This window comes from Onychomys torridus, chromosome 19 (genome assembly GCF_903995425.1).
Source record: "Onychomys torridus chromosome 19, mOncTor1.1, whole genome shotgun sequence".
In the NCBI taxonomy this organism is placed as follows: Eukaryota; Metazoa; Chordata; class Mammalia; order Rodentia; family Cricetidae; genus Onychomys; species Onychomys torridus.
Window position 1 is genome coordinate 63,098,381 of NC_050461.1, and position 26,533 is coordinate 63,124,913.

The 26,533-nt window shown below is 40.1% G+C and overlaps 1 protein-coding gene and 1 pseudogene across 2 annotated transcripts in view; one reads left to right on the forward strand and one right to left on the reverse strand.

The window, feature by feature from the left end:
- The window catches only part of LOC118570704 (zinc finger protein 431-like), a 76,834-nt gene that overhangs the window by 15,150 nt on the left and 35,151 nt on the right, over window positions 1-26,533 (reverse strand). For both annotated transcript variants that reach the window (XM_036169362.1, XM_036169361.1), the window contains exons 2-3: window positions 1,160-1,286; window positions 898-958 (exon numbers count right to left, since the gene is read on the reverse strand). In XM_036169362.1, the coding sequence (XP_036025255.1) occupies window positions 898-958; window positions 1,160-1,286 (188 nt within the window). The remainder of the gene's footprint in view (window positions 1-897; window positions 959-1,159; window positions 1,287-26,533) is intronic.
- LOC118570646 lies at window positions 17,550-18,280 on the forward strand (annotated as a pseudogene).

Consider the following 26,533-nt stretch of genomic DNA (forward strand, 5'->3'; position numbering starts at 1 on the left):
AAAGATTTCCACAGTGAATTCAGTTTTTACTTTCTGTCCTCATAGACATGTGGTATAGGGATTCAGATGTCTACACAACAACTGCCCCTTGACTCCTGACTCTAACTGCCCCTCTCACTAAACAGCACAGTCACAACAAGTATGTGAGTAACACCAATTTTACTATGGACTGTTTGCTTATTAGAAGGTTATGGAGATATCCTTATCATATCTTCAATGTGTATCCATTTTGTAAAATGAGTGGTATAAAATAAATGGACTGACAGAAGCTGTGGGATGTTTTTCTGTACGCTGTGAATTTGTGTTGCTCCCATTGGCTAGTAAATAAAATTTTTCTGGCGTATGGCAAAGGAGCTTAGAGGCAGGTGGGAAATCCAAGCAGAGAAACAGGAAGAAGGTGGAGAGAGGCCAGCCGCCACTGAAGGAACAACATGCCAGCAGACAGGTAAGTCACAGAACATGTAGCAAAACATAGATTAATAGAAATGGATTAATTTTAGCTATAAGAACTAGCTAGCCAGAAGCCTACCATAGGTCATGCAATTGGTAATTAATATTAAGCCTCTGAATGATTATTTTATAAGCCACTGAGGGACCATGTGGCTGGGTGGTACTGGAGAAATTCTTCAGCTACAGACAGATCTACACCATAGCTCTAATGTTGCTATGATTCAAACTGTGATAACAGTGAAGGCATTGTTTCCTTGATTTCTTTTTAAAAGAATGCCTTGTAAATGCAATTCACTCCTAAATTGAGATATGTGGTTTTGTGAGTATTTAATAATTATCGATGCACTTTAAGTGGTGCTTATTCACACTTTACTTTTATTTAAAACCCCAGAACATATTATAACTTCTTTAGTGGAACATTTGTGTTAGCTTGCACATGAAAATTACCTTTTATATCTTCTAGAAATTTTACAACATTCTTCAATATCATGGTCCTCCCAACTGTATCCTAAAATATAATAACAGAAAACGTGTGTTATATTATTGAACACTGTGCAAAATTTTAGTTACTATCCTCAGTGAACCTTAGAACCATGCCTGATTTATTCACATCATTCTTCTTCTTTCTCAATCAAATTATAGAAGAACATCAATAACCAGGGTACTGTTGTCCCCTTATTTTAAAATATGAATGAAAATTTAGTCTTACCTATAGTAGTGAGGTGCCTGTAGGTCTCCAGCATCACATCTTTGTAGAGATTCTTCTGGGAAAGATCCAGCAAAGTCCACTCTTCCCATGTGAAATCAATATGCACGTCATCATAGGTAACTGCATTCTAAAATATTCCATACATGTGTACAACAGAAAGCATGATAGTGACAACATTGTAAATGTATACTTCTTTGGCAGTATAGTCATATAATTCTGGTCCTCCCCACACTTATTTCATGACATAGACATTATAATGTAATCACCAAGTCATTTTAGAAGGAAACTGAATAGGAGGTTCCCCTCTGTCATTTCTGTAACCTTTGCAAGAGAAAGGACTATTAACAAGCATATAGAGACAAGTAAACAGACCAACAGTATAGGGTACACATGAGAGAAATTTTATGAACAATTACTAACTACAAAAAAGAAAAATAAGGTGGAAAAATTGGGTGTATTGCCTCATGCCTTTAACCCCAACACTCAAAAGGCAGAGGCAGGTATATTTGCCTCTGGGGTGAATGTCAGCCTAGTTTATGAAATAAGGTCCAGGACAGCCAGAAGTACATATTGAGACCATGTCTCCCATGCAAAAATGAGTCAAACAAACAAAAATGAAAGAACTCAGAAGTTTTCACTGAAGTTCCTATAAAGATTTATGTTTTCCTTCCAGTTCTGTATTCATCTTCAGAAACCTGAAATGTCTCAGGTTTAAAACTGTAATATCAATAATATTATACTAAAAGGTACTATGTGTTTAAATAGTTACAATAGGACAGACAAAAACACTAGCAATATATGTTGATCATAAATAATCAACACAGGGCAAGAGATAGCTCAGTAGTAAAGAGCTCTTGATGTCTTTGCATATAGGTAGGCTCAATTACCACTACTTACATGGGGGATCAAAACTATCCCCTGTTTCAAGTTCAGAATTTCTGAGACCATCTTTTGATCACTGTGAGGACCAGGTACCCATATGGTGCATATCACTATTACATACATGGTGTATATCAATACATACTGGTAAAATACTCATATTCATTTAAAATTTCAAATCAAACAACAGGCAGGAAGAAGGTCATGCACCTGCAATCCAAAGTCCCAGAAGGCTCAGGCAGTATTAATGTCATGAGTACATGCCATTCTGGAAAACAGAATGCACCCTCTGCCAAATTTCAAAATTCAAACTATGGGTGAACCTCATCACAACCTCATATGACCAACAAAAACCTACATTCCTAGCCCATCACCCAAAACCAGAAAAATAAAAAAAGCCAGGAATGTAGGCCAACTGTTTATTCCTAGATCTTTGGAGTCAGAGTCAAAGGGATCTCTGAATGGAAGTACACATCAGCCTGGTAAACAGAGGTGTACTTCCAGGACAGCAAGGGCTATAAAGACAAAACTTGTCTTCAAAAACAAAGAAAAATCATTAAAATAGCAGGCTAACAAACTACCTTAGCACTGAATACCAAATATTTCTACTGTATCTTATGCAATTTAGAGATAGAATCAATATGGGTGTCCATTAGTTTGGCTATTTGTCCCTGTGCTTTTCCAATCTTGGTCTCAACAATTCACACTCTTACAGTCCCTCCTCTTTCTCGACAATTGGACTCCTAGAGCTCCACCTGGGGCCTGGCTGAGGATCTCTGCATTCACTTTAGAATCAATATGGTGATGAAGGCATAAAGGTGGCTGATTAGTTTCAACCACAACACAGTAGACAAAAGGAACAGGAAATGGGTTGAGGCTATAGATACTCTTATCACATCAACAATGAGGAATTTCATTCAGAAGGTCTCCTCCTATTAATGGTTTTACATCAATAGAAAGAAAGACACCAAGGAGAGACACATGTTCCAATACATCATCCTATCTGGGAGGTTTATCATTCAATCAACTACATTCTATCTCAGGTCAATATAGGCTCACAGTCATCCATGAAGAAAATGCATTTACTCACTTCCTTGATTGTCATAGTCTACAACAGTGCTTACACAGTTCAAATGTCCAAAGTATCTTCTGACACTCAAGACAATCTCTTGACAGGGACATCTTGTAAAATCAGAAAACAAATTACATTTTTCCAGTATACAATGACACAGAATACTATTTACATTTCAAAAGAGATAAATGGAGACACTGTAAGGGAAGATTGAACCAAAGCAAGACTGAAGCACAGCAGGACAAACATCAATTATTGTATCTCTGTCTCAGAAGCATGGGGCTTCAGTTTCAAAGGGCTTACATGGCCCTATCCCTGAAACTTCTCATACATCTCTTTCTTTGATTACTCCCTATTTGCAGCTAGGTCTCCATGGAAGACATGTTATAGATTAGGTATCTCAATATCTTGTGATCCCAAAGTGCAACCCAGGCTGTGTGTAATATTTTAAGATGTGTTATACTTCTTTGTGCTGTGGAACTTTGGTTTTAATGATGCAAAGATGTATTGCATTCTTTTATGTTGCATTTGTTTAACTCTGTGAAGCTGTGATACTTCTAAAGCCAGTCTAAAATATTGGATTGGTCTAATAAAGAGCAAAACCACCAAAATCTTGGCAGGAAAGGATAGGTGAGGGTAGCAGGCAGAGAGAATAAATAGGAGGAGAAATATGAGAGGATAAAGGAAGGAGGAGCAAGAACAGGAGAGGACTCCAGGGGCCAACCACCCAGCTACACAGCAAGCCATAGAGTAAGAAGTAAAGAAAAGTATACAGAATAGAGGAAGATAAAAGCCCATAGGCAAATGTCAATGGGATAATTTAAGTTAAGAAAAGCTGGATAGAAACAAGCCAAGCTAAGGTCCTGCAATTATAAGAAAAAAATAAGCCTCTATTTGTGTGATTTTTTTTTACAGCTGTGTGGCAGACTCCCAAAGAATAAAATGTAGAAAAAAACACCAACAATACTAGGCTTTAATCCTCACAGCTGCATGCAATGAAATCTCAGTCTGCTCACTGGGTTTCTGACTCTAACAAATATAGATGCCTGCAACAATGCTGGACAGTAACCATAGACTAAGAATCTATTACCTTAAATTTTGAATTTTTTCCTATTTACAGAATCAGAACATGATGGGTGATCCTGTAAAGTTTGATTTCATAAATGAGATGGACACTCATGCTTGGTGCAGCAGGTTTTGTATGAAGTTGCTTCCTCGGACTAGGAATCATTTTGCTTATTCCTTATATATTGAAGGTTTAGCTAGGGGGAGTCCTACCCTTAGGGCATCTTACTAGGATTCCATTCCATAGCAAGGGCCTTCTCTATAATGGTGATAAACTCCTTGAAAATTCCTGCCTGTTTCAGTGCTTGACTGCCCTTTGAACTTACCATTACATTTTCATCTATTTCTGCCACAAGTGTTTTCTTTTCACTGTAGACATGAATGAGTCATCACTAATAACCACCCAACAGATTCAATATTCCATTTCAGGAATTAGCCCATTAATTTTTATTTCTGCCTTACTAAATTTCCAGAGCATAGGCAAAATAAGAAAGACTTTGGGACCAAAATATCACATAAATAATCTTTAGCCTAATTTTCTATAGTGTCTATCTATTTCCAACTGAAATCCTATGATCTCAAACTACACTTACTGCCATTCCTCTTAACATCCCATTTCCTGGTCCTAAAAGAGCAGCCAATTAAGTTCTGTGTACAACTTTCTATGTTTTTTGCCACCTAATGTCTTGATATCTTCCACATTCTTCCAAAAGACAACACTCACAGGTTCTACCTAACAACAAAATAACTTTTGTTGTTCCATTTCTTTTGTTATAACTTGCTTTTATCCTGCTGTGATTGAATCCTCTAACAAAAAACACCTCAGGCAATGAATGCTTATTTGGCTGATTGTATCAGATCACACTCCATCATTTTGGGAGGCTACGATAGAAATTGAAGCTAACAATGCAAGGCAAAACCCATGGGCCAAGATTGTTCCTGGCTTTTTTTCTTGCCTATTCAGTGTCTCATGCTCAGTTAGCTCCACTTTTTAGCCCAGGCACAATTTCTTAGGAATATTGTCACCCTAGGTGGAGGAGCTGTCCCATGCCAGCCTAAGAGGAAAAGCCTTCTAACATCAATCATCAATCAAAACAATCTCTAACACACATTGACAGTATTGGGCTAGTATGGATAAAGCCACTATCAACAGAGATGAAGAAGTGTCTTTGTTGTAGGATGGAGACATATCTTTTGGGTATATGTCCAAGAGTGATATAGCTGGGTGTTGAGGAATTTTTTTTTGATGATTGCATAATGACTTCCACAGTGGCTGTACAAGTTTGTACTTGCAACAGCAAGAATCTCCTTCCTCCATGTCCTTGCCAGCATTAGCTGTCACTTGTCTTTTCTTATCTTAACCATTTTGAAAGATATAAGATAAAATCTCAAAGTACTTTTGATATGCATTTCCCCAGTGGCTAAGAATATTGAACACTTTTTTCAGCTGCCTATCAGTCACTTTAGATTTCTGTACTGAGATTCTGTTTAGAGCTGTAGCCCAATATAATTGGATTATTTGGGTTGTTGTTGTCTAGTTTCTTGAGTTCTTTATCATCTTGAGTGAGGCAATCCAGAAGCACATAGACAAACATGGTATGTATACTCACTTATAAGTGGATATTAGTAGTTAAATAAAGTACAATCACAGTAATCACAGTTAATCACAGTATAATCCATAGATGCAGAGAGGCTAAGTAACAAAAACATCTCTAGGGGAGATGCATGGCTCTCCCCTAGGAAGGAAATAGAGGGAATAGATTGTGTGTGCACTGGAGGCAGGTTGGGATGGGAACAGGAAGGATCAGGTGAGTAAGGAATGGACAGAGTGAGAGAAGACAATAAGAGATGACAGCAACAGGGGAGCTCTTAGCAGGAGACATGGAAACAGTGCAGCAAAAACTTCCTGGAAGCTAATAGGATGACCCTAGTGAGGATTCCTAGTAATTAAGAATATGGAGGCTGAACCAGCCATCTTCTATAAACACATTAGGTTCCCAGTGGTGGGACTGGGACACCAAGCCAGCCACAAAATATTAGTCCCACAATTTTCCTGCCTGCTACATATGCTGGGGCAATGATGTCTAAGAGATTCTGTAGTGGCCAACCAATGACTGATCTAAATTGAAGCCTATGCTCTGAGAGGAACCACATGTGTGACACTGCATGGATGGCCAGCAACCAAAACTTGGATGGCTCAGAGAACCAGGGTAGGACCAAATACATCTGATCAAGAAAAAAAAAATCAATGAAATGATTCATAACTATATTCTGCTATAATCATAGACTGGTGCCTATCCCAATTGTCATTGAAGAGGTTTCTTCCAGTGGCTGATGGGAACACATGCAGAGATCCCTACTCAAACATTACTCTGAGCTCTGAAAATCCTGTGCAAGGAGTGGGTGAAACTTGTAGGATCCAGAGTAACCAGGAAACCAGGAGAATATGACCCATAGAATCAACTATGCAGGATTCATGGGGGCTCAAAGAAACTGAACTGGCAATCAATGGGACATACAAGACTCAGGTCCTCTACTTACGTGCTATGGTTCTTTAGCTTGGCATGTTTATAGGACTCCTAAGTGTAGGAGACTTGGTGTCTGGCTCTTTTTTCTGCTCTTGGGACTCTTTTTCTTTTATTGGGTTACTTGTCCAGCCTTGATAGGAGGCTTTGTGCATAATCTTATTGCACCTTGTTCTGTTGTCTTTGTTTAATCTCTGTGAAGTTTGCTCTTTTTTTTTTTTTTTTTTCTGAAGGGCAGTAGAGTAGCAGTGGATCTGAGGAAATGGAGATTTGGTGGGGGACAGGAGGGAGTAGAGGAAGGTGACGTGGGAATCAGGATCTACTCATGAGAGAAGAATTAATACAAAAAAAAAAAAGAAAAAAATGAGAATTCATTGAGTCTAACTTCAATGATCCTCACAATCTGAAACAGCCCAAACAGTACAAATGTCCAAAGTCTCTGCACACTTTTGACTGTCACATCTTGTCAAATCAAGAAATAAATTGAGGCTTTCTAAAATACAAAGTCACAGGATACATTCATTCAGAAAAAGAGAAACATGTTATATTCCAGCTCACAACTCAGGCACACATTCTTTGCTCATGTGCATGTCACACCAGCCAGAACAGGTAGGCAGGCCACTGGCCCATGAAATTTCTACACTTCCTACATTCCCACAGACACAGTTCCCTACCAACCCTTCAGCTGTCACCCATAAAGCCATGTACTTACCCCCAAATCAGATGTATATCCTCTGCTCAAGTACAAGACAATCATCCAGGAAAATAGGTAGGCAAACTGAGGCAAAGCCTTCTGGCTGGACAAGAGGCCATGCCAGCCATCAGAATTCCACATAGGCTGCTCACTTGTGGATCTCCTCCATTCTTTCAAAAACTCCCAACACTATGCCCAATCCCACTTCCCTCCAAATCTATGCTTTGGATCCTCCATCCTGGGTGGAGAGTACTTGCTCAAACAAAAGACACACCATCTGACAGATGCCCATGTAGGCTACCTGTCCACACTCTCCCTCTACACTAACAACAAACTCTCCTCCTCTCCCCTTTTGTCAACCTCAAACTTGGGCAGACATTCTCTGCAAGAAAAAAGGTCCACACCTATGCAAGATTTCAGTCCCCTACTTGGGTTGAGAAGCCCTATTCATCCATAGGCCACATAGACCAGAAGAACAAAGAACAAATAGAAACCAAGGCACAAAACACCCATCTAACAAAGACAAACTGAGAAATTGGCACCTAAACGCACATTCACCTCAAACCCAGATACCTCGACAGCATCCTAAGAACACAATCAACATCAGCAAGAGCAATATATTACTACCAGATTCCACCTATCCTACTACAGCAAGCCCTGGATATTCCAACACAGTTGAAGCACAATTAAGTTAAGATCAACTTCATAAAGTTGTTAGAAGTCCTTAAACAGGAAGGGAATGAAACCCTTAAAGGAAACAGGAAAAAAGATAAATGAAAAATTGGAGAAAATTAACAAATCCCTTAAAGAAAACATAAAACAAACAAGCAAGCAAACAGTTGATGAAAATGAATGAATCTGTTCAAGACCTGAAAATGGAAAAAGAATCAATGGAAAACAATGTAAACTGAAGGAATTCTAGAAATGAAAATCTAGGTATTTGAACAGGAACTACAGAAGCAAGACGCACAAAATAAATAAATAAATAAATAAACAAATAAACAAATAAATAAATAAATAAATAAAAAATACAAGACACGGAACAGAGAATTTGAGGTCTTGAAGATATGATAGAAGAGATGGATAAATTAATGAAAGAAAATGTTAAATCTAAAAATTTCCTGAAACATAACATCCAGGAAATTTGGGACACTATTGAAAGAACAATCCTAAGAAAAATAGAAACTTAAATAGAAAAATCTCAGCTCAAATTCCAAAAAATGTCATCAAAAAATTCATAGTAAAATATTTTTCTAACTAAAAGACCACAGGAGAACACAGTCTACAAAAATCACTAAGTGGCCAGGCGTTGGTGGCACATGCCTTTAATCCCAGCACTGGGGGGGGGAGACGGGGGACAGAGGCAGGAGATTCTCTGTGAGTTCAAGGCCAGTCTGGGCTACCAAGTGAGTTCCAGGAAAGGTGCAAAGCTACACAGAGAAACCCTGTCTCAAAAAACAAAAAACAAAACAAAACAAAAAGTCACTAAGCATGGCTCACAGGAGCTCACAGAGATGGAAACAGCCATCACAGAGCCTGAAGGGATCTGCACTAGGTCCTATGCACATGTTATCATTGTGTAGCTTGGTGTTTTTGTGCAACTCCTAAAAGTGGGGGTGAGTGGAGGTGTCTCTGACTCTTTTGCCTGCTCTTGAAACACTTTCTTCCTACTAGGTTGCCTCATCCAGCCTTGATATGGTAACCGAATTTTAAAGAAGGAGTATGTGATTTGTTTTATACAATTAAAGCTCTAATTGCATCAACATTAAGAGGTTATGTATGGGGGTTGGGGATTTAGCTCAGTGGTAGAGTGCTTGCTTAGCAAGCACAAGGCCCTGGGTTTGATTCTCAGCTCCAAAAAAAAAGAGGTTATGTATGGTAAATTTGCAGCATGAATTGAATACAATTCAAAGAAAATACTCAGAATGCACAATAGGATCATGAAAAAAACAATACACATAGTGATACCATATGACCTCTATATTTACCACAAAGCTACAATAATCACAAATGTGTACAACATCTGTAAAAGAATAAAGGAGACAGAAAGAGCCAAGAACAAAATCAGAAATGTATAGTCAACTTTTAATCAAAAGACCAAAGGAAATTCAGCCAGCAAAAGTGTGATCTTAACCAATGTAACCCAACTACCTATAATTCTATGGGTATAGAAATTAACATAGACTAACACATAACACAAAATTAACTCAAAGTGACCCTTAAACTGTTATGTTCTGGACAATCCAGCTACTGACATTTCTTTCAAACAGAGAGGCCCCACATAATAGAGCTCTCTTTGCAAATGGAGGCAATCTCATGCCATAGCTGTGCAAACCCTCATGTCCCCTAGTGGGTATCAGGGAAACCTAGTGCCACTGATGCCAAATCACAAAACAGTATAGAAGAACAAATCAATGTTTATGTCCTGGCACATGAGTTATGGCACATGATGCGGAATCTGCCCTACTCACCTGCCCAGCACCATACAAACTTGAAATATTTCTACAGGTCAAAAACTGCTTCCCCCCTGGAACTGGAATTCCCTGAATCAGGTAACGACAGGTGTCAGGATTTTTTTTTTTTTTCGAGACAGGGTTTCTCTGTGTAGTTTTGCGCCAATCCTGGAACTTGCTATGTAGCCCAGGCTGGTGTTGAACTCACAGAGATCTGCCTGGCTCTGCCTCCCGAGTGCTGGGATTAAAGGCGTGCGCCACCACCGCCTGGCAGGTGTCAGAAAATTTAATACGTTCTAATCACATACTGCTGAAGGATGACCCCCAACACTTCTTTCTGTAACTTTTATAAGACAAACATGAAAGTTGAGTGCAATGCTCAGAACTTCTAGAAAACAAGACCTTCAGTTTTCCAATCTGACTTCCCACTACACACTAAAAGCAAAGCCGATGTGTGCACACCAGACACATATTACAAGTATCACAGTTTCCCAGAAGCAGGGTGGTAGAGCCTCCCCTCCCCACAGAATCTACCTTCAGGGAGTCTCAGAGAAGGGCCACTGCCCAGGTCACCATATGGACCAACAGAATCACAATCTGCCTCATGGCCCATCCCAGTCATAGAAGCTCTGGCTGCTAAGCAGAACTGCTGCTCTTGGTCTGGGGTCAGTGTTCCCCACAATCACCATGACATGGCTTGTGGTCTCTCTCATAGCTCCCTACAGCAGAGCCAGAAGAGAGTTCTAGAAAGAATTTGCAAGCTACCTCTCACTGGTACTCCTAATTGCTAAGCCTTTCCAGGTTCTCACATTAGCTAAGATCACCCAGCTGGGACTCAGGACAGTAGCAATTCCCCTACTGGGTAATCAAAGTTCAAATGACACAGACATCAGAGGCCCTCCCAGCTCTGCCCTTCCACCCTAGGCACAGACAGAACCCTAATCTGGGAAATTTATCTTTTAGTAGAAATTCTTCCAGTCTCCCAGAGCAATTCCTGTACCTCTTCCAAGGCACACAGTCCTTTGTGCACAAATTCCAATATACACTGGCTGTCCAGTGGAGCCAACCCTTTGCTTCATAGCTCAAAGTCCTGCAGCCAAACATAGGTCTCATTCAAGAAGTAACCATTCTTACTATGTAAGTGCTGTTAAAGAAAAACAATCATCAATAGTAGGGCTTGTAGGAAGGAAGAATCATTTTGAAAACTTGAAACAGTTTCGATGGCCATGTGTCCCAGACACTAAGAATTAGTATGAGATCCACACAAAGATTACACACATCTTTTATATTTCCCTGAGGATATTCATCTTAAACAAGGAAAATAGCAGTCTGTTAGGCAGGGCCACTACATTTTACCCAGGTCTTCTATGTTGGTTGAACCTCTGGAACTACAGTAGTCTTATTTCACTATAAAGTTAATCCTTTATCCAGATTATTGAATGCTCTGGTATATGGACCCCAAGAAATGGCCAGTGATGACATTTATGGATCATCTAAAATTGATTGAATGGCTCCACATTGATTATCTCAACTACTGTTGAAGCAGGAAAGCTCTTACCTTCTGCCCTTCCCCTGCATTTCTGTACTTCCACTACATCAGTTTTAAAGTTGGTGAGAGAAGTCAATTCTTGCACAGGTCCTGCTTTACTTGTATGTCCACAAAAAAAAGACAGAGAGACTGGTGACATTCATTAATTATCTGGTTCACTTTTACTCCTCACTGGGCTGACAAGGCCCAGCCTGGAAGCAGTTGCAGGACGGTCCTTCCTGGGCAGCAGAGGCAGGAGTAAGTGTTCAATGAAATTCATAATTACATAGCATGAGTCAAGCATACGCTACAGGAGACATTCTTCTACATAGAAATCACTAATCAACAGCACTTAAAAAAAAACAGGGAAACTATTCATGACCTAGAAACATTAGAGAACAGAAACAAGTAGAGATAAGAGCAGTAATGCACTGAAAGAAAATGTTAAAAATAATACCAATAACTGATATTTTTAAAATGATAAAAGTAACTTATTTTTAAGATAAAAAACTTAGCTATACTGACTTCAAAAATAGTAGGACCTGCTCTAGTAGAGGGAATGTCATTTATAAGAGACAGATTGACTCTTTTCAGATTCACTTGTGAGCTGCTGAGATCTATAACCTGCCACACAGAGTTAGTCAATGGCCTTTTCCTCAAACCTCTGACATAACAAAGCAGGATTGAACAGATCTGCATAGGAGAGTTGCCCAATTGAAAAATTCCATTTTGGAATTTGACCTTTGCAGCACAGTGGTTCTAAGCCCTGACTTCCACAAGAAGCACAGATCTATCCCAAATTGGCTTAAGATATGTGCCAAATTCAACAGCAAGTCTCTTGCTAATATAAACAGATGGATTTAATTTTAAAAGAACATATACAAATTCATAAGGAGGCTAATTGGACAGTGATGCACAGGAGGAAAATAGGATAAATCGAGAACATTATAAACAAAGTTTACAGTGGCCCTGGGACTGAAATCCACAGCTCTATGTGTGCAAAGAGTTGTGTTCTCAGGATCTGAAACAAGCATTCCCCAAGGCCCTTTCCCAGACCTTTACCAGCTCCCAAGCATATTCCTAGATTTAGAGTAGGAGTTTTGTTTCTTCCTTATATATCAGGGCCTTAGAGAAACCTCCCAAGGCCTAGGAACATTGCAAAACCCAGAGAGACCTAGTTTCTCAAGTATCTTCTGGGATTTCTGCACTTCGCAGATGACATTTAGGTGTAAGATCCATTTGGCGTTAATTGGTGGAGGTTTGAAATGGCATCTCCTTTGCTGCATAGCACTCCACTACTATGCTGTGATGCAGAATAGAATAGGTGATATAAAGGATTTACCAATGCTTAGGAGATGGTAAGTCCCAGAATGTTTAACCAAAGACTAGGAGATTTGGTAAAAACCCAAGGTATTGCACTCCACAGATGTTACAATTAAGTCTACATGAGATGTTATTTAGACAACCAATCTCATTGTATTTTCTTCTTCATAAAATGATTTTGTGCAGATTGAGATGTCAGACCTTGGCTCCGAATGATGCTAAATACTCTTTATCTACCTATTCAGAAGCCACATGGGAAGGGCACCATGGTGACTTCTGGCTGATGAAACAATTATGAAGGGGTATGAAAGCTGGCAGTGGGTTCTTCACTCTAGAGACCAACACTAGAGGTCAAAGGGCAACATCTAACAGATGAGGCTACTGTGATCCCATAAAGAATGACTTATGGACTTTGAACAGTTAGTTCTTTCCAGACACTGGTAAAGGAATTCCTTTCCTGTGTACATCTGAGAGTTTGGAATTTACAAGAGGCCCATTGGAAGGACATCCAGGTCTCTCAATACAGCCACCTGGTACCCCAAGTTCAGCTGGAATAAGCCAGATCAGTCATTGCTCCAATTCCATAATGGCAGTTAGGATTACCTCAGCAGTAGGAGGTGGAATAAGAACTGGAGGTAAAAATTGACTAGGCAGTTTAGAGTAAAAAGACCCCAAAGAAAACTAACCAGTTGCTTTCTTGACTAAGAGCCAGAAGTGTCACTGGGACTCTTAGCAGTTTCATCCTTGCCAGAGGCCAAAAATACTAAATGTAGTTTGGGAGTTCTGATCTCTGATGCTAAGGGCTAAGAAGGAATAAAATTAAATGTAGTGAAGAAGGCCTATTAAGACAGAAAAAGATCCTTGATCAAGAGAATAGGATCCCTGTCTTGGCCACAGACCTCACATTTCAATGGAGACAAGTCAATCTTGTGGCCAAGTTATTTGCTCTAAAGAACCCCCAAAATGGCCACTCAGGACATTTATAGATCACCTACAACTGATTTACTGATTGCATATTGGTAATCCAAAATGCAATGAAAACTAGAAAATTTTAAGGCTCCTTCCTATCCCTCACTTTCTGTATTGTGACCAGCTTGTAATGTGTGGACAATGAATTTACATTCTTACACAAGAGCTTCTGCATAGTCACTCCCCAATAAAGGCCTGGGCTGTATCAGGACACTCATTCCTCTGTCACTTTTTCTTTCTTGACGACCAGTCAAGGCTCAGCCTGGAATTACTGACACACTTGGACTTGGAGGCAGGAAAGAGAAGGTGGAAATAATGCAATTATAATCCCCCAAAAATAATGACAAAAGTTGAAACAGGCTTTAGGACCATGTGCTCCAAAGACTAGGGATTTGTATTTGAGCACACCAAAGAATACACAGACCATTTCATTCAGGCTATACAAATCTTAAACCTAGAAAATAGCAGTCCTGTAAGGCAGGGCCACACCATTTTATACAGATCTTCTGTTTTGGCTGAACTAGAGTGACTGCAGCAATTTGGTCTCATAAAAGTTCAGTTCCTTATCCAGATTCTTGATTGTCTGCTCTGTGGCCACTCAGGACACATATTGATCATCTAAGATTGATTAATTCAGTACTCATTGCTAATGTCAACTACTGTCACATCAGGAAAGTGTTCATCCTCTTTCTTGACCATCTCTTCCTGTGCTTTGACTACACCTGCTTTGAATTGGTCAGTGAACTCAATTATTGCACAGGTCTCTCTTCATTTGTACATTTTAAATAAAAGCCAGAGAGATTGGAGGATTCTCACTCACTGGTATATTTTTCCTTCACACTGACCAATCAAGGCCCAGACTAGAAGGAGTGGCAGGACTATATTCCCAGCACTGGGCAGCAGAGGCAGGATTAAATGACCAAAGCAATTTCCAATTACATAGTATGAGGCATGATGAAGCTATAGGAGAACCTGCTCTAAACAGAAATAAATGACCAACAGCTTGTGAGAACCTGGAAAGAAACTCTTAATGTATGGGAAACAGTGCAGAATAAAACAAGTAAGAGATTAGAGCAGTGATGCATTTAAACAAAATCAAATTTTAAAAGTGAAACCAATAATTACATTTCCTGGTAGAGCAAATGGCATTAATAAAATACTGTTTGAGCTTGCCCCTATGTACAATGTTAGCTACTGAAATCTGTATGTAACCTGACACACAGCTAGAGCCACTGGCCTGCACCTTAACACTCTGAGCTGACTTAACTGTAGCAACCAGGATTGCACATATCTGCCACCTACTTGGAAATTAGATGTTAACCTCCCCAAATTGCACACCCATCAATCTGGTCTGCCTTCATTCACATGACATGAATTAATATATGCTGTGAAATGAAAAAAAAATCACTAACCCTGCCACAATCAGGTCCTTTTCCTTAATGTTATGGCCAGCAGCTGATTGCCTACTCTGTTTCCCCCTGCAGTCTACACAATAAACTATTTCCCCAGATTTGATCTGAAGACAGAAGCCATACTCCACATGCAAATCCTTTTCTTGTGACTGCAATAGAGATTTGACTACAGGACTCAAAGGGGTAATTTTAAAACTCAGTGGTGGTACAGGCCGTTAATTTAAGAATTTAGTTGTTTTAGTCAAGAGGAAAGGAAGCTCCTTGCCCTGGGGAGCAATAGGCTTGGATCAGGGACACCTGAGTCACCATAGGAGAACTTGTCTCAGAAACATCTCCTAAAGTCCTGGAGGGACAGATGTTCTAGAATTAACATGCCTTCCCAGAATTCACTCCACACACTGAAATGATTAATAAACAAAAATCTCTTTAATAACTGCATGCATCAACTCTGGCTAATACTCAAGGCGCAGCCAGCCTAGAATAAATTTTGCATCCCATATACGATAACATCCTTAAGTCTCTTTTAGGATCAGGACCCAGATTATACTTTGAACAATTTAAAGAGGGACAGGAGACTGCAAGTCCAGCTACTTAGGCAGATGAAGACTTACAGATAATTCAATATGATCTATAGTTAAAAGATGTGTCAATACATTTCAAAGGTATATCACTGCCTTTAATTTTCACCCATACAAGGGGCAGAGAACACAAATACAAGAAACATCAAAGAAAAGTCAGCTCTCGCCAGATGTCAGTGGCACACGCCTTTAATCCCAGCACTCAGGAGGCAGAGCCAGGTGGAGCTCTGTGAGTTCCAGGCCAGCCTGGTCTATAGAGTGAGATCCAGGACAGGTACCAAAACTACACAAAGAAACCCTGTCAAAACAAAACAAAACAAACAAAACAATAAAACACCCTCCTTTAAAAAGAGGCTGGAGAGATGGCTCAGCAGTTAAGGTAGGGTACTGGCTGCTCTTCCAAAGGGTCCAGGTTCAATTCTCAGCACCACAAGGCAGCTCACAAATGTCTGTAACTACATTTCCAAGGGATCTGACACTCCCACAACAGACATACATGCAGGCAGAACACAAATGCACATAAAATAAAGTAATTTTAAAAAAGTCAGCTCTCAGCACTATGTATGCTGTTCTTAGGTGAACAGTCCTGCTGAGCTATTTTAACCTCAGAATAAGCCTGCTTTTTGCCTCTGAGCATGCTGCCTCAGACCAAGGCTTCCATAAAGGACCAGAAGGACTTCATTTTAACTGGCCCTGCCTGCTGTCTGTTTCAGGGATCTGACAACCCTGTAGAGAATTCCATTTTTTTTTAAAGATTTATTTGTTTATTATGTACACAGTGTTCTGCCTGCATGTATGTCTGCACATCAGAAGAGGACACCAGATCTCATTATATATGGCTGTGAGCAACCATGTGGTTGTGGGAACTGAACTCAGGAACTCTCAAAAAGCAGTCAGTGCTCTTAACCTTTGAGCCATCTCTCCAGGCCCCAAGAATACCATTTTTCAAACTTTACTTTATTTTATATATATGGGTGTTTGCCTCTGGGCATCTGCGTGCAGTACCCGTAGAAGCCAGAAGAGGGTATCAGATCCCTTGCAACTGGAGTTACCATGGTTTCTGTGAATGGAATCTTGTGTTCTCTGTAACAACACCCAGTGCTCTTTAACTGCTAAGCTATCTTGCTAGGAAGCTTCTTTATTTAAAATTTATTTTCATACATTTCAATTAAAATGTATTACTCAATTTCCTACCTTCTTATCCTGTCTCCATCCCTTCTCAAATTCTTCCCGATTTCTCCCTTGTTAAGCATATGTGAATATGTATGCACAAATTATATAAATGAAACCTGCTGAGTAAATTAGTGTTGGTTGTGTGTATATGGTTTCAGAGCTGAGCACATTGTATTGGATCTGCAATTAGGAAGCTCATTCCTGCATTGAGGCTAATTCTCCCCACTACAGGAGAATTCTACTCTTTAAAGAGCATCGAGAGTCTGTTCCCAAAGTGATCTAGGCTGCCTTGGACAGGGAACATTATCAAGAATAGAAAACTTGCCAGGCGGTAGTGGCGCATGCCTGTAATCCCAGCACTCGGGAGGCAGAGGCAGGGGGATCTCTGTGAGTTCAAGGACAGCCTGGTCTACAGAGCTAGTCCAGGATAGTCTCCAAAGCTACAGAGAAACCCTGTCTCGAAAAACCAACCTAACTAATACTATTCTTTAAAACACGGAAGAAAAAATGAGTAGAAAAGGGAGCAAAGCAAAATTACTAACGAAAATTTAAAACATGAGAGCACCATCTTGCTAGATTGCAGCCAGCCTTACACTCCTCGGACTCCAGGGTGGCAGTGGTGAAGGGTGGGGTGTGGCGGCAAGACGGTGATGAGGGTGGCGACACGCTCCTCCGCTCGGTTGCACGCTGTGGGATGGCTAGAACGTGGTTTCAGAGAGATGTCCACCTTCTCTGAGGTGGCGCTGGAGAAGAAGCTGTCTGAGCTGAGCAACTGGCCGCAGAGCCTGTCCCTGTGGCTCATCCAACATCGCAAACGCTGGCGGCCCATTGTCAAGGTGTGGGAGCAGAGGCTACACAAAGCCAAATCCAACAGGAAGCTTACTTTTCCCTACCTGCCCAATGATGTCATTCAGAACAGAGAAGGAAGGAACCAGAGTTCACAAAAGACTTTGTTTGCACCAGTCACAGACAGTCAGGCATGTTTCAAGAGAAACTGGTCAAAGTTGTAAGAAGCACCTTGGTAGAATGTTGTCTACTTGGGAAGAGCAATCTGTGTGTGAAAGTGATGTGTTAGAGCAACTTAAGCATGCTCTATATGGAGATAAGAAGACGAGGAAGCGGACTTATGAACAAATAAAGGTGGATGAGAATGAAAATTGTTCCTCTTTTTTTTTTTTTTGGTTTTTCGAGACAGGGTTTCTCTGTAGCTTTGGAGTCTGTCCTGGACTAGCTCTGTAGACCAGGCTGGCCTCGAACTCAGAGATCCACCTGCCTCTGCCTCCCAAGTGCTGGGATTACAGGTGTGCGCCACCACCACCCGGCATATTGTTCCTCTTTAGGGTCCCCAAGTGAACCACTGCAGACTCTCGACCTTGTTAGAACATTACAAGATTTAGAAAATGCAGCCTCAGGTGACACAGCAGTCCATCAAAGAAGTGTCCCTGCTTGAGAAAATAACAGATAAAGAATAAAAAAGAAGAAAATTTAAAACATATTTGACTAATTACGAACAATCATGAAAATATAAATCCATCCCTGGGGTCCTAAGAGGTTTAGATAGCAGGCCAATATATGCAAAACTAAGTAATCTAATGAAGCCATATGATAAATTTTTCCCATCTCTAAAACCCTCCCACATGCTGAGAGCCTGTCTCTCCTGTAAGGTGGTCAGATAAGGAGAAAATGTCTCTTCAGTAGAGACATTCTCATTTAGAGTACTCAGTCTTTTGGCACACTGAGATTCCCAGGGAAATTTCAAGGGGTCTACTGTTTCACTAGTTGTTACTCAAAGGGAGACATATAAGTGTCTCCTCAGAATATCCTCATTCCTACCAGGAAGGTAGGTTACAGGGATTGACAGGGTGGAGATTGAAGAACTTTAAGGCCCAAGTTGGGACCACAAAGTGGGGGCCTGCAAAAACCTGTCACTGATGGCTACATGTGGTTGTCAGAAACAGGAAAGAGTGGGAGACCTGGGGGGCAGTGATCCACCACAGCTGAGAGGATAGAGTGTACAACAGAGACAGCTTGTCCACAGGTACACCCCAAGCATTGCTGTTGGTCAATTGACCCTGGGCTTTCACAACCAAAGCTCCCTCCCTAACAATTCCTCCATACTCTACAGTTCTTCATAAATGCCTGATTGCCTCAGCTTCAGTGTGACTTCTGTTTAAATCTCAGGATCTTCTAACAAGCTGGCTGTCATCTGTAGTCACCACAATTTAGGGCCAGGACTAAAAGTTTTAAAGGCAGTAAGGAAGCAGAATAGGATCCCATTCATACAAGTCAGTTTTCATGCCTGCAAGTTCCTCTCTTCTCTCCTTACAGGAGGTATAAATTCTAGCATGGGCTAGAATCCCCTTGTGGGCTTGCATTGCTGCTCATTTATGACACTGGAGAGAAACTCAGGCTTGCGGTATTGTCCAGCAGTCAAACAGTTACACTCCTGATCATTTTTTTTTGTACTCTTCCCTCATTTTGTGGAGATTCAGGCCTGGAAAATTCTTTAAGAACCATGTCTCAGGTAGTTTTGGATGCTATCAATCTTTTGTTTCTTTTGGGTGATCAGGGTTGAGGTAAAGATGAAAATCAGGATCATCCATCCATACCTTACCACTATAATGACGTGTTCATGAGGCTGAATAGATGGTTTAATGCCTGAGAGCACTGCATGCTCATTCAAAGGGCCTGACTTTGATTCCCAGCACCCAAAAGACAGCTCACAACTGTCTGTACTACAGGCACTGGAGATCGCACACTCTCTTAGGACCTCCACTGGTACCTGGCATGCACTTGACATATACACTGGCTAAACTTATACATCTAAATTTCATTCCTTTTGAAAATAACATATACATGAAGAAAGATTTTTATTAAAATATGAAATCACACACACACACACACACACACACACACACACACACACACACATACACATCTTTCCACCATTTGTATATCTGGCACTTTAGGAAGCCCAAAGGATGCATCAGATATCCTGGACCTAGAAATACAAGTAGTTCTGAGTAATCTGATGTGGTCGCTAGGAACCAAACTTGGGTACACAAGAGGAGCATGACTATTCAGTAAACTCTCCAGCTACCAAATATGACATTAAAATGTAGATGATGATGCCAGATTACTCTTTATGTCTCCTATCACTTGAAGGTGATGAAAGCCCCCTGTGGATGGTTGGTCAATGGATTCAATGGCTTTTTATCATTCTGTGAATGGACTCTCTCCTTTGCTTCTTATTTTCATTATTAATACAAGTCTCTTGATGTGAGTAAAGATAACAGAAGATAATAAACCTGATTTGTTGAAACTATTCAGAGTCCAGTCAGATTATATAGGAAAAGTTCTTTAATTTGAGATATGGCTTTTCTTCTTGGAATTTTTTTGACACAGGATACCTCTACATAGCCATGGCTGTCCTGGAACTCACTATTTGAACCAACCTGACCTCAAACCTCAAAGTCAGAAAGATTGGACTCCCACTGTCCTGCAAATAATGGCATTATAGGCATGTACCTCAAAGACCAGCTGAGATGTGTTTTTTAAATGATCTATCTGTAAAACACAGAATTAAAGGATAAAATAAAATTTTAAAAGAAATCATAAATATTCTGATGAACAGTAATACCTCTTGAAATTCTGTAATAATAATGTAAACTGGCAAATCATTTTATATATTCTCAATAACTGGATATTTTGTTAATTTCATCCATTTAAAAATGTTTGAGGCCAGGCGGTGGTGGCACACGCCTTTAATCCCAGCACTCAGGAGGCAGAGGCAGGCAGATCTCTGTGAGTTCGAGGCCAGCCTGGTCTCCAAATCGAGTTCCAGAAAAGGCACAAAGTTACACAGTGAAACCCTGTCTCAAACAAACAAACAAACAAACAAACAAAAATGTTTCAACTATGTTTGTGTGAATACACCTGTGTCATCATCTGTACGTGGCAATGAGAGGACAACTTAAAGGTGTCTCTTATCTACATCTCTTATGAGAGTTCTAGGGATGAAACCCAGGGAGTCATCTGGCTGCAAGTGAACTCAGTAACACTTACTTGGGTTTAAAAATTATTTATGTATGTGCTGGTTTGGGAGTGTGCATATGCCACAGCCTGAGTGTAGAAATAAGTGAAAATTTTGTAGGAGTAATTTTGAGTCTTCCAGAGATTGAACTCAGGTCATTAGGCTTAGCAGCAACCAACTTGACCCACTAAAATAATTTTATGGCATTAGATTGTGGTTCTGAGAAAGTATTATGACAAGAGTTTTATCTTCAGAATAAACTAATACAATCCAAAGAAAAGGAAAAAGAAAAAAGGAGAGATAGTAGTATATCATTTCCACTTGCAAATAGGATCTATTATTCAAATTGTCCTGTTTTCCTCTATCATGAGATGACAATATGTTTACAATCTGAAAAGAAGGCAATACTTTACTAGTGTAGTATTTCAACTAATTTTATTTGAGGACAAGTGAGAGAGATAGTGAGAAATGTCTGTGTAAGGCTGTGACCTGACCTTGATAACCACATGAAGAGGACCAAAAGTAGACATCACAAAGTTGCCTTCTGGTCTCCACATATCTATCATGGCCTAAACACCCATAATTACATCACACATACATATAACAGAAATGTTTTTGTTTGTTTTGTTTTCTTTTGTTTTTAATAATCTCAGTGCCCTTGCATTATCTGGCATCTCTGGATAATCCCCTGAAAGGCAGTACTTCAAGATGAAGTGCCAAAAGGGAAACGAATGAGGACATGAAGAAGCATGGAACTTCAAATAATATGTACATACCCATAGCACATCAAGCTATGTTGTGAAATATTGGTGTGGACCACATGGCGGCCACTGCTACTTGACAAATTTCCAGCATTTCACTACTGCAAATCCATCACACTTTTCCAATACCTTTTTATTTTTATTTTTAATGATTCTCACTATTAATGACTTTTCCTTTGGGAAATTTTGTGCAGGTTTTGGTGAAAGATAAAAATGTATACGATGGTATACTCTGTAAACAAAGTAATTCTTTGGAAAAGATCCCTGTCACAATGGATACAGCAATTCCATTGCACCCTCCTAATTACACCAAGAACAGGATAGTTAGAGATTTACTAGTCACACCTGATCCCTTGGAAAAAAATGCTTAATATTCAGACCCACAGCCTGAGGCAATTAAAGGCAAGAGTTCAGTTAATAAATATAGAGAAATTAGAATGATATGGAATAATGTGAAAATAGTAAGACATTAGGACCTTCCCTTTGGGGCATTATGAGGGGAACAGGCCCATATGTTAAGACTAAGAAAGTGTAGTAGTGTCTGCTCCCCTGAAGAAGTCATTTTCCCAAGGACAGGTATTTGGATAAGGGTTGCCATTCCCTCAGGGGCTTGAGAAAAATTCCCAGATACTAACACACTCATTATCCTTATCTGTGGCAGGAAGTACTTGTGGTCCTTTCATTAACATATGGCCGGTGCCAATGGTCAAAGTCAAGGCTAGCTTCCTTAACCCATGATTTCAAGCCACACACAAGCCCACAAGCCCTCTTCTCTCCTGTTGAATCCTCTATACAACTATAGAGTATAAAAGGTGTCTCCTTTCAATTAAATGCAGCCATCTTGTTCACCCTCACATCATGGCAGTCTCCTCCTTCTCTTTCACCCCTGTTGACTCTACACATCATCTTTGGGATCTGAACTCCCTCTCCTCAATCAAGTATCCAGCAAAATTACAATTTATTGTTGGTTATCCTACATTATTACATCCCTATCAGACAGATAAAAATGATGCTTTGGATACACACATGGGTTATTTAATGTTTTCTTCTATTAGGCATTTCAACATTTACATGGTTGAAACATGTTGCCAAAACAGCACACATTGGGGGTACATCATCTTACCCTAGGACTTGTACTCAGGAGGCTGAGACATAAGGACCATGGGTTCAAATGAATCCCTGACAAAATATGGATGTCCAAACCAGGCTTAAAAACAAACCACATCTCAAGGGAATTTGTGAAATTATGAAAACCAAAGCCAGGAACAATCACTCATAGACATAGCAGATTTTGGCTATTATAAATAAGGCGGCTATGAACATAGTTGAATAAGTGTTCTTGGGGCAGGATGGAGGAGCATCTTTTGGGTATATGCTCAAGAGTGTTATAGATGGCTTTGAGATAGATCAATTCCCAAATCTCTCAGGAACCACCACATCGATTTCAAAGCTGTACAAGTTTGCACTCCCAAAAGCAATGGAGGACTGTTCCCCTTACTTTACATCCATGCCAGCATGATACATTTCTTGTGTTACTGATGTTAGCCATTATGACAGGTGTAAGACAAATCTCAAAATAGTTTTTATTTGCACATCCTTGATGGCTAAGAATGTTGAAGATTTCTTTGAGTATTTCTCAGCCATTTCAGATTCCTCTGTTAAGAATTCTGTGTCTAGATCTATACCTCATTTTTATTGGACTATTTTGTGTGTTCATGTCTAGTTTCCTGAGTTCTTTATTATCCTGAGTGAGGCAACTGAGAACCACATAGACAAACAAGATATGTACTCACTTATATGGGATATAAGCTGTTAAGTAAAGAATAATCACAGTATAATCCACAAACCTACAAATAGGTAACAAGGATAGCTGTAGGGAGGGATGTACAGATCTCCTTAGAAAGAGGAAATAGAATTGATTTTGTGGGTGGATGAGGGGCAGTACTAAAAATCATCAGTTGAGGAAGGGAAGAACAGAGGGAGAGAATTCAGGGAGACCTGGTTGGAACAGTGGAGATTATAGGGGAAAATGTGGAAAACTAGTACAGTAGAAACTTCCTGGAAGCTATGAGTGTGACCGAAGTGAGTACTCCAAGAAAGTGAGAATACAGAACCTGAACTGGCCAGCTTCTGTACCCACACAAGGATCCCAGTGGTGGGACAGGGACACCAACATAGCCATAAAATCTTTGACCCACACTGCCCTGATTGCAAGGTGTGCTGGGGTTATAGCATCTCAAAGCTTGTATAACTGCCAATGAATGACTGATGTAAATTGAGGCCTAGGCCACAGGAAGGAGCCCATGCTCAACACTGCCTGAATCAACAGGAACTGGAAGAGAGGAATGTAGCCTTGTTTCAGTCTCCAAAGTGGACAGACATCCCATGCTCATGAGCAGGCCACACCAGCCAGAAGTACAGGTAGGCTGTAGCCCATGGAACTTCCCCATTCCTTCAGTTCCCAGAGACACAATACTTTACCAACCCTCCAGCCACCACCCTTGAAGCCGTGTCCCTTCCCCCAACTCAGTGGACATTCTCTGCTCAGTAGCAGGACACATCAGCCAGAAAAACAGAAGACACCCTGATGGACCAGAGGCCATGACAGCTATCAGAAATCCAGTTAGACTGTCCACCCATGAACCTTCTCCACTCTTTCAGTACCTCCCAACACTATTCCAATCCTACTTACCTCCTTTTCATGGTGTCCTAGACCCCAATTTGGGAAGAGATGCCCTTCTGGAACAAAAAAGACACACCAGCTGCCAGGAGTCCTTGTAGATCACCTATCCACAGACCTTCCCCACTCTTGCAGTGGCTCCATCACACACCCCCAGTTCCCTCTCCCCTCTTTGCCTCATTGTTGCCCCCAACTTGGATGGAGACCCCTTGATGGAGCAGAAGCCAAATATGCCACTAGACTTCCAGCTGCCAATTGGGGCTCAGGGAACCTCTGTTCAACCATGGTACATACAGACCAGAAGACTACAGCAAATTTAAGCCAAGGACAAAGCACTGATCCAACAAAGACAAACTGAGAAATAGGTACCTAGACCCACAATCATCCCAAACCCAGACTGATACCTAGACATCAGCTTCCGAACACACTCAACAATAGCCAAGGCAACATGTTACCACGAAAGCTCAGATATCATACTACATCAAACCCTGAATAGTTCAGCACAGATGAAGGACAAGTTAATAACATAAAGTCCATCTTTATGAAAATAATAGAGATCCTTAAAGAAGAAGTTAATAAATCCCTTAAAGAAAGCAGAAAAAGAATAAACAATGTATTAGAGAAAAGAAAAAAACAAACAGTTGCAGGACATGGGTAAAACTGTTCAAGATCAGAAAATGCAAATAGAAGCAACGAAAAAGCACAAGCTGAAGGAATTCTGGAAATGAAAATCTGGTAAGGCAACAGGAACTACAAAGGCAAGCTTCACCAAAAAAAGAGAAGAGATGCATGAAAGAATCTCAGGCATTGAATATATGTTAGAAGAAATGGATGTATATAGATGTAACTGTCTTATTAAATAAGAAATACAGAGCCAATTACAAAGTTAAAAGCCCAAGAGATCAGAGCAATAGCTAAGAGCTAAAAAACCTTTCTTACCCTCACTGCAGCTACTGTCCTTTCCCTCAGCAAAGAGGCCTACTTCCTGTGTGTCTGTTCTTTTATTGACTTTCTATTCTGCCTTCTCATTGGTTGTAAACCCAACAACATGACTTCCTCATCACTGCCTGTCTATATAGACCTCCAGGTCTTCTATGGTTGGTATTGAGATTAAAGGCATGTGTCTCCATGCTGGCTGTATCCTTGAACACACAGAGATCCACCTAGCTCTGCCTCCCAAGTGCTGGGATTAAAGGTGTGCACCACCACCGCCCAGGTTCTGCTATGGCTTGCTATTAGCTCTGACCCCCAGGCAACTTTATTTATTAACATAAATAAAATCACATTTCAGTACAAATAAAATATCACCATAGATGTATTAGTCAAAGAAAACATTAAACCTACAAAGTTCCGCCCGGCGGTGGTGGCACATGCCTTTAATCCCAGCACTCAGGAGGCAGAGCCAGGAGGATCTCTGTGAGTTAGGGGCCAGCCTGGTCTACCAAGTGAGTTCCAGGAAAGGTGCAATGCTACACAGAGAAACGCTGTCTCAAAAAACAAAAAAACAACAACAATATTTACAAATATTTTCTGGGCCTAAGGCCTGGGATTCCTTTTCCTCCTAGTCATATTATTCTTAGGTTTGGTTTTTTCATAGTGTTCCAGATTTTCTGTTTTAGGAACTTTTTAGGTTTTTTTTTGTTTTTTGTTTTTTGTTTTTTGTTTTTTTATGCTCAATGGAAGAGCCTTCCTACATTAAATATCAATCAAGAAAAATTCTCACAGACATAGTAACTAACAATTCTCATCTGGGCACACCCTCAACTGATGTCTCCTCAGATGACTCCAGGCGATATCATGTTGACAGCTAAACATAATTAAGACACAGAGACAATAATATCTCAGAAGGTTTTAGAAACCCAAAACCAACCAACGTATTAAGCATATCAATCACTTAATCAGAAAAAAATCAAATATGAAGATGGCAACAACCCATATGCCTAGAAATAAGGATAGGCAAGTCTCTAAGATAAAGAAAAGAAAGCTAAAACTGTCTCTCCAAGGAAAGTTCACATATGGGAAAAAAAAAACCTTAAGGAACTCATAATATAGAAAATTTTCATAATTCAAAAACTGGTAAAGATCCATCATTTTCCAGAGAAATAACAATATCTTAGATGGCAATAATCTGGTTTGTGTTCATTCACATGATATTGATTAAAAGATGCTGGGAAATGATAAAATCACTCCTCCTCCCACAATTAGGTCTTTATTCATAACCAGTAGTTG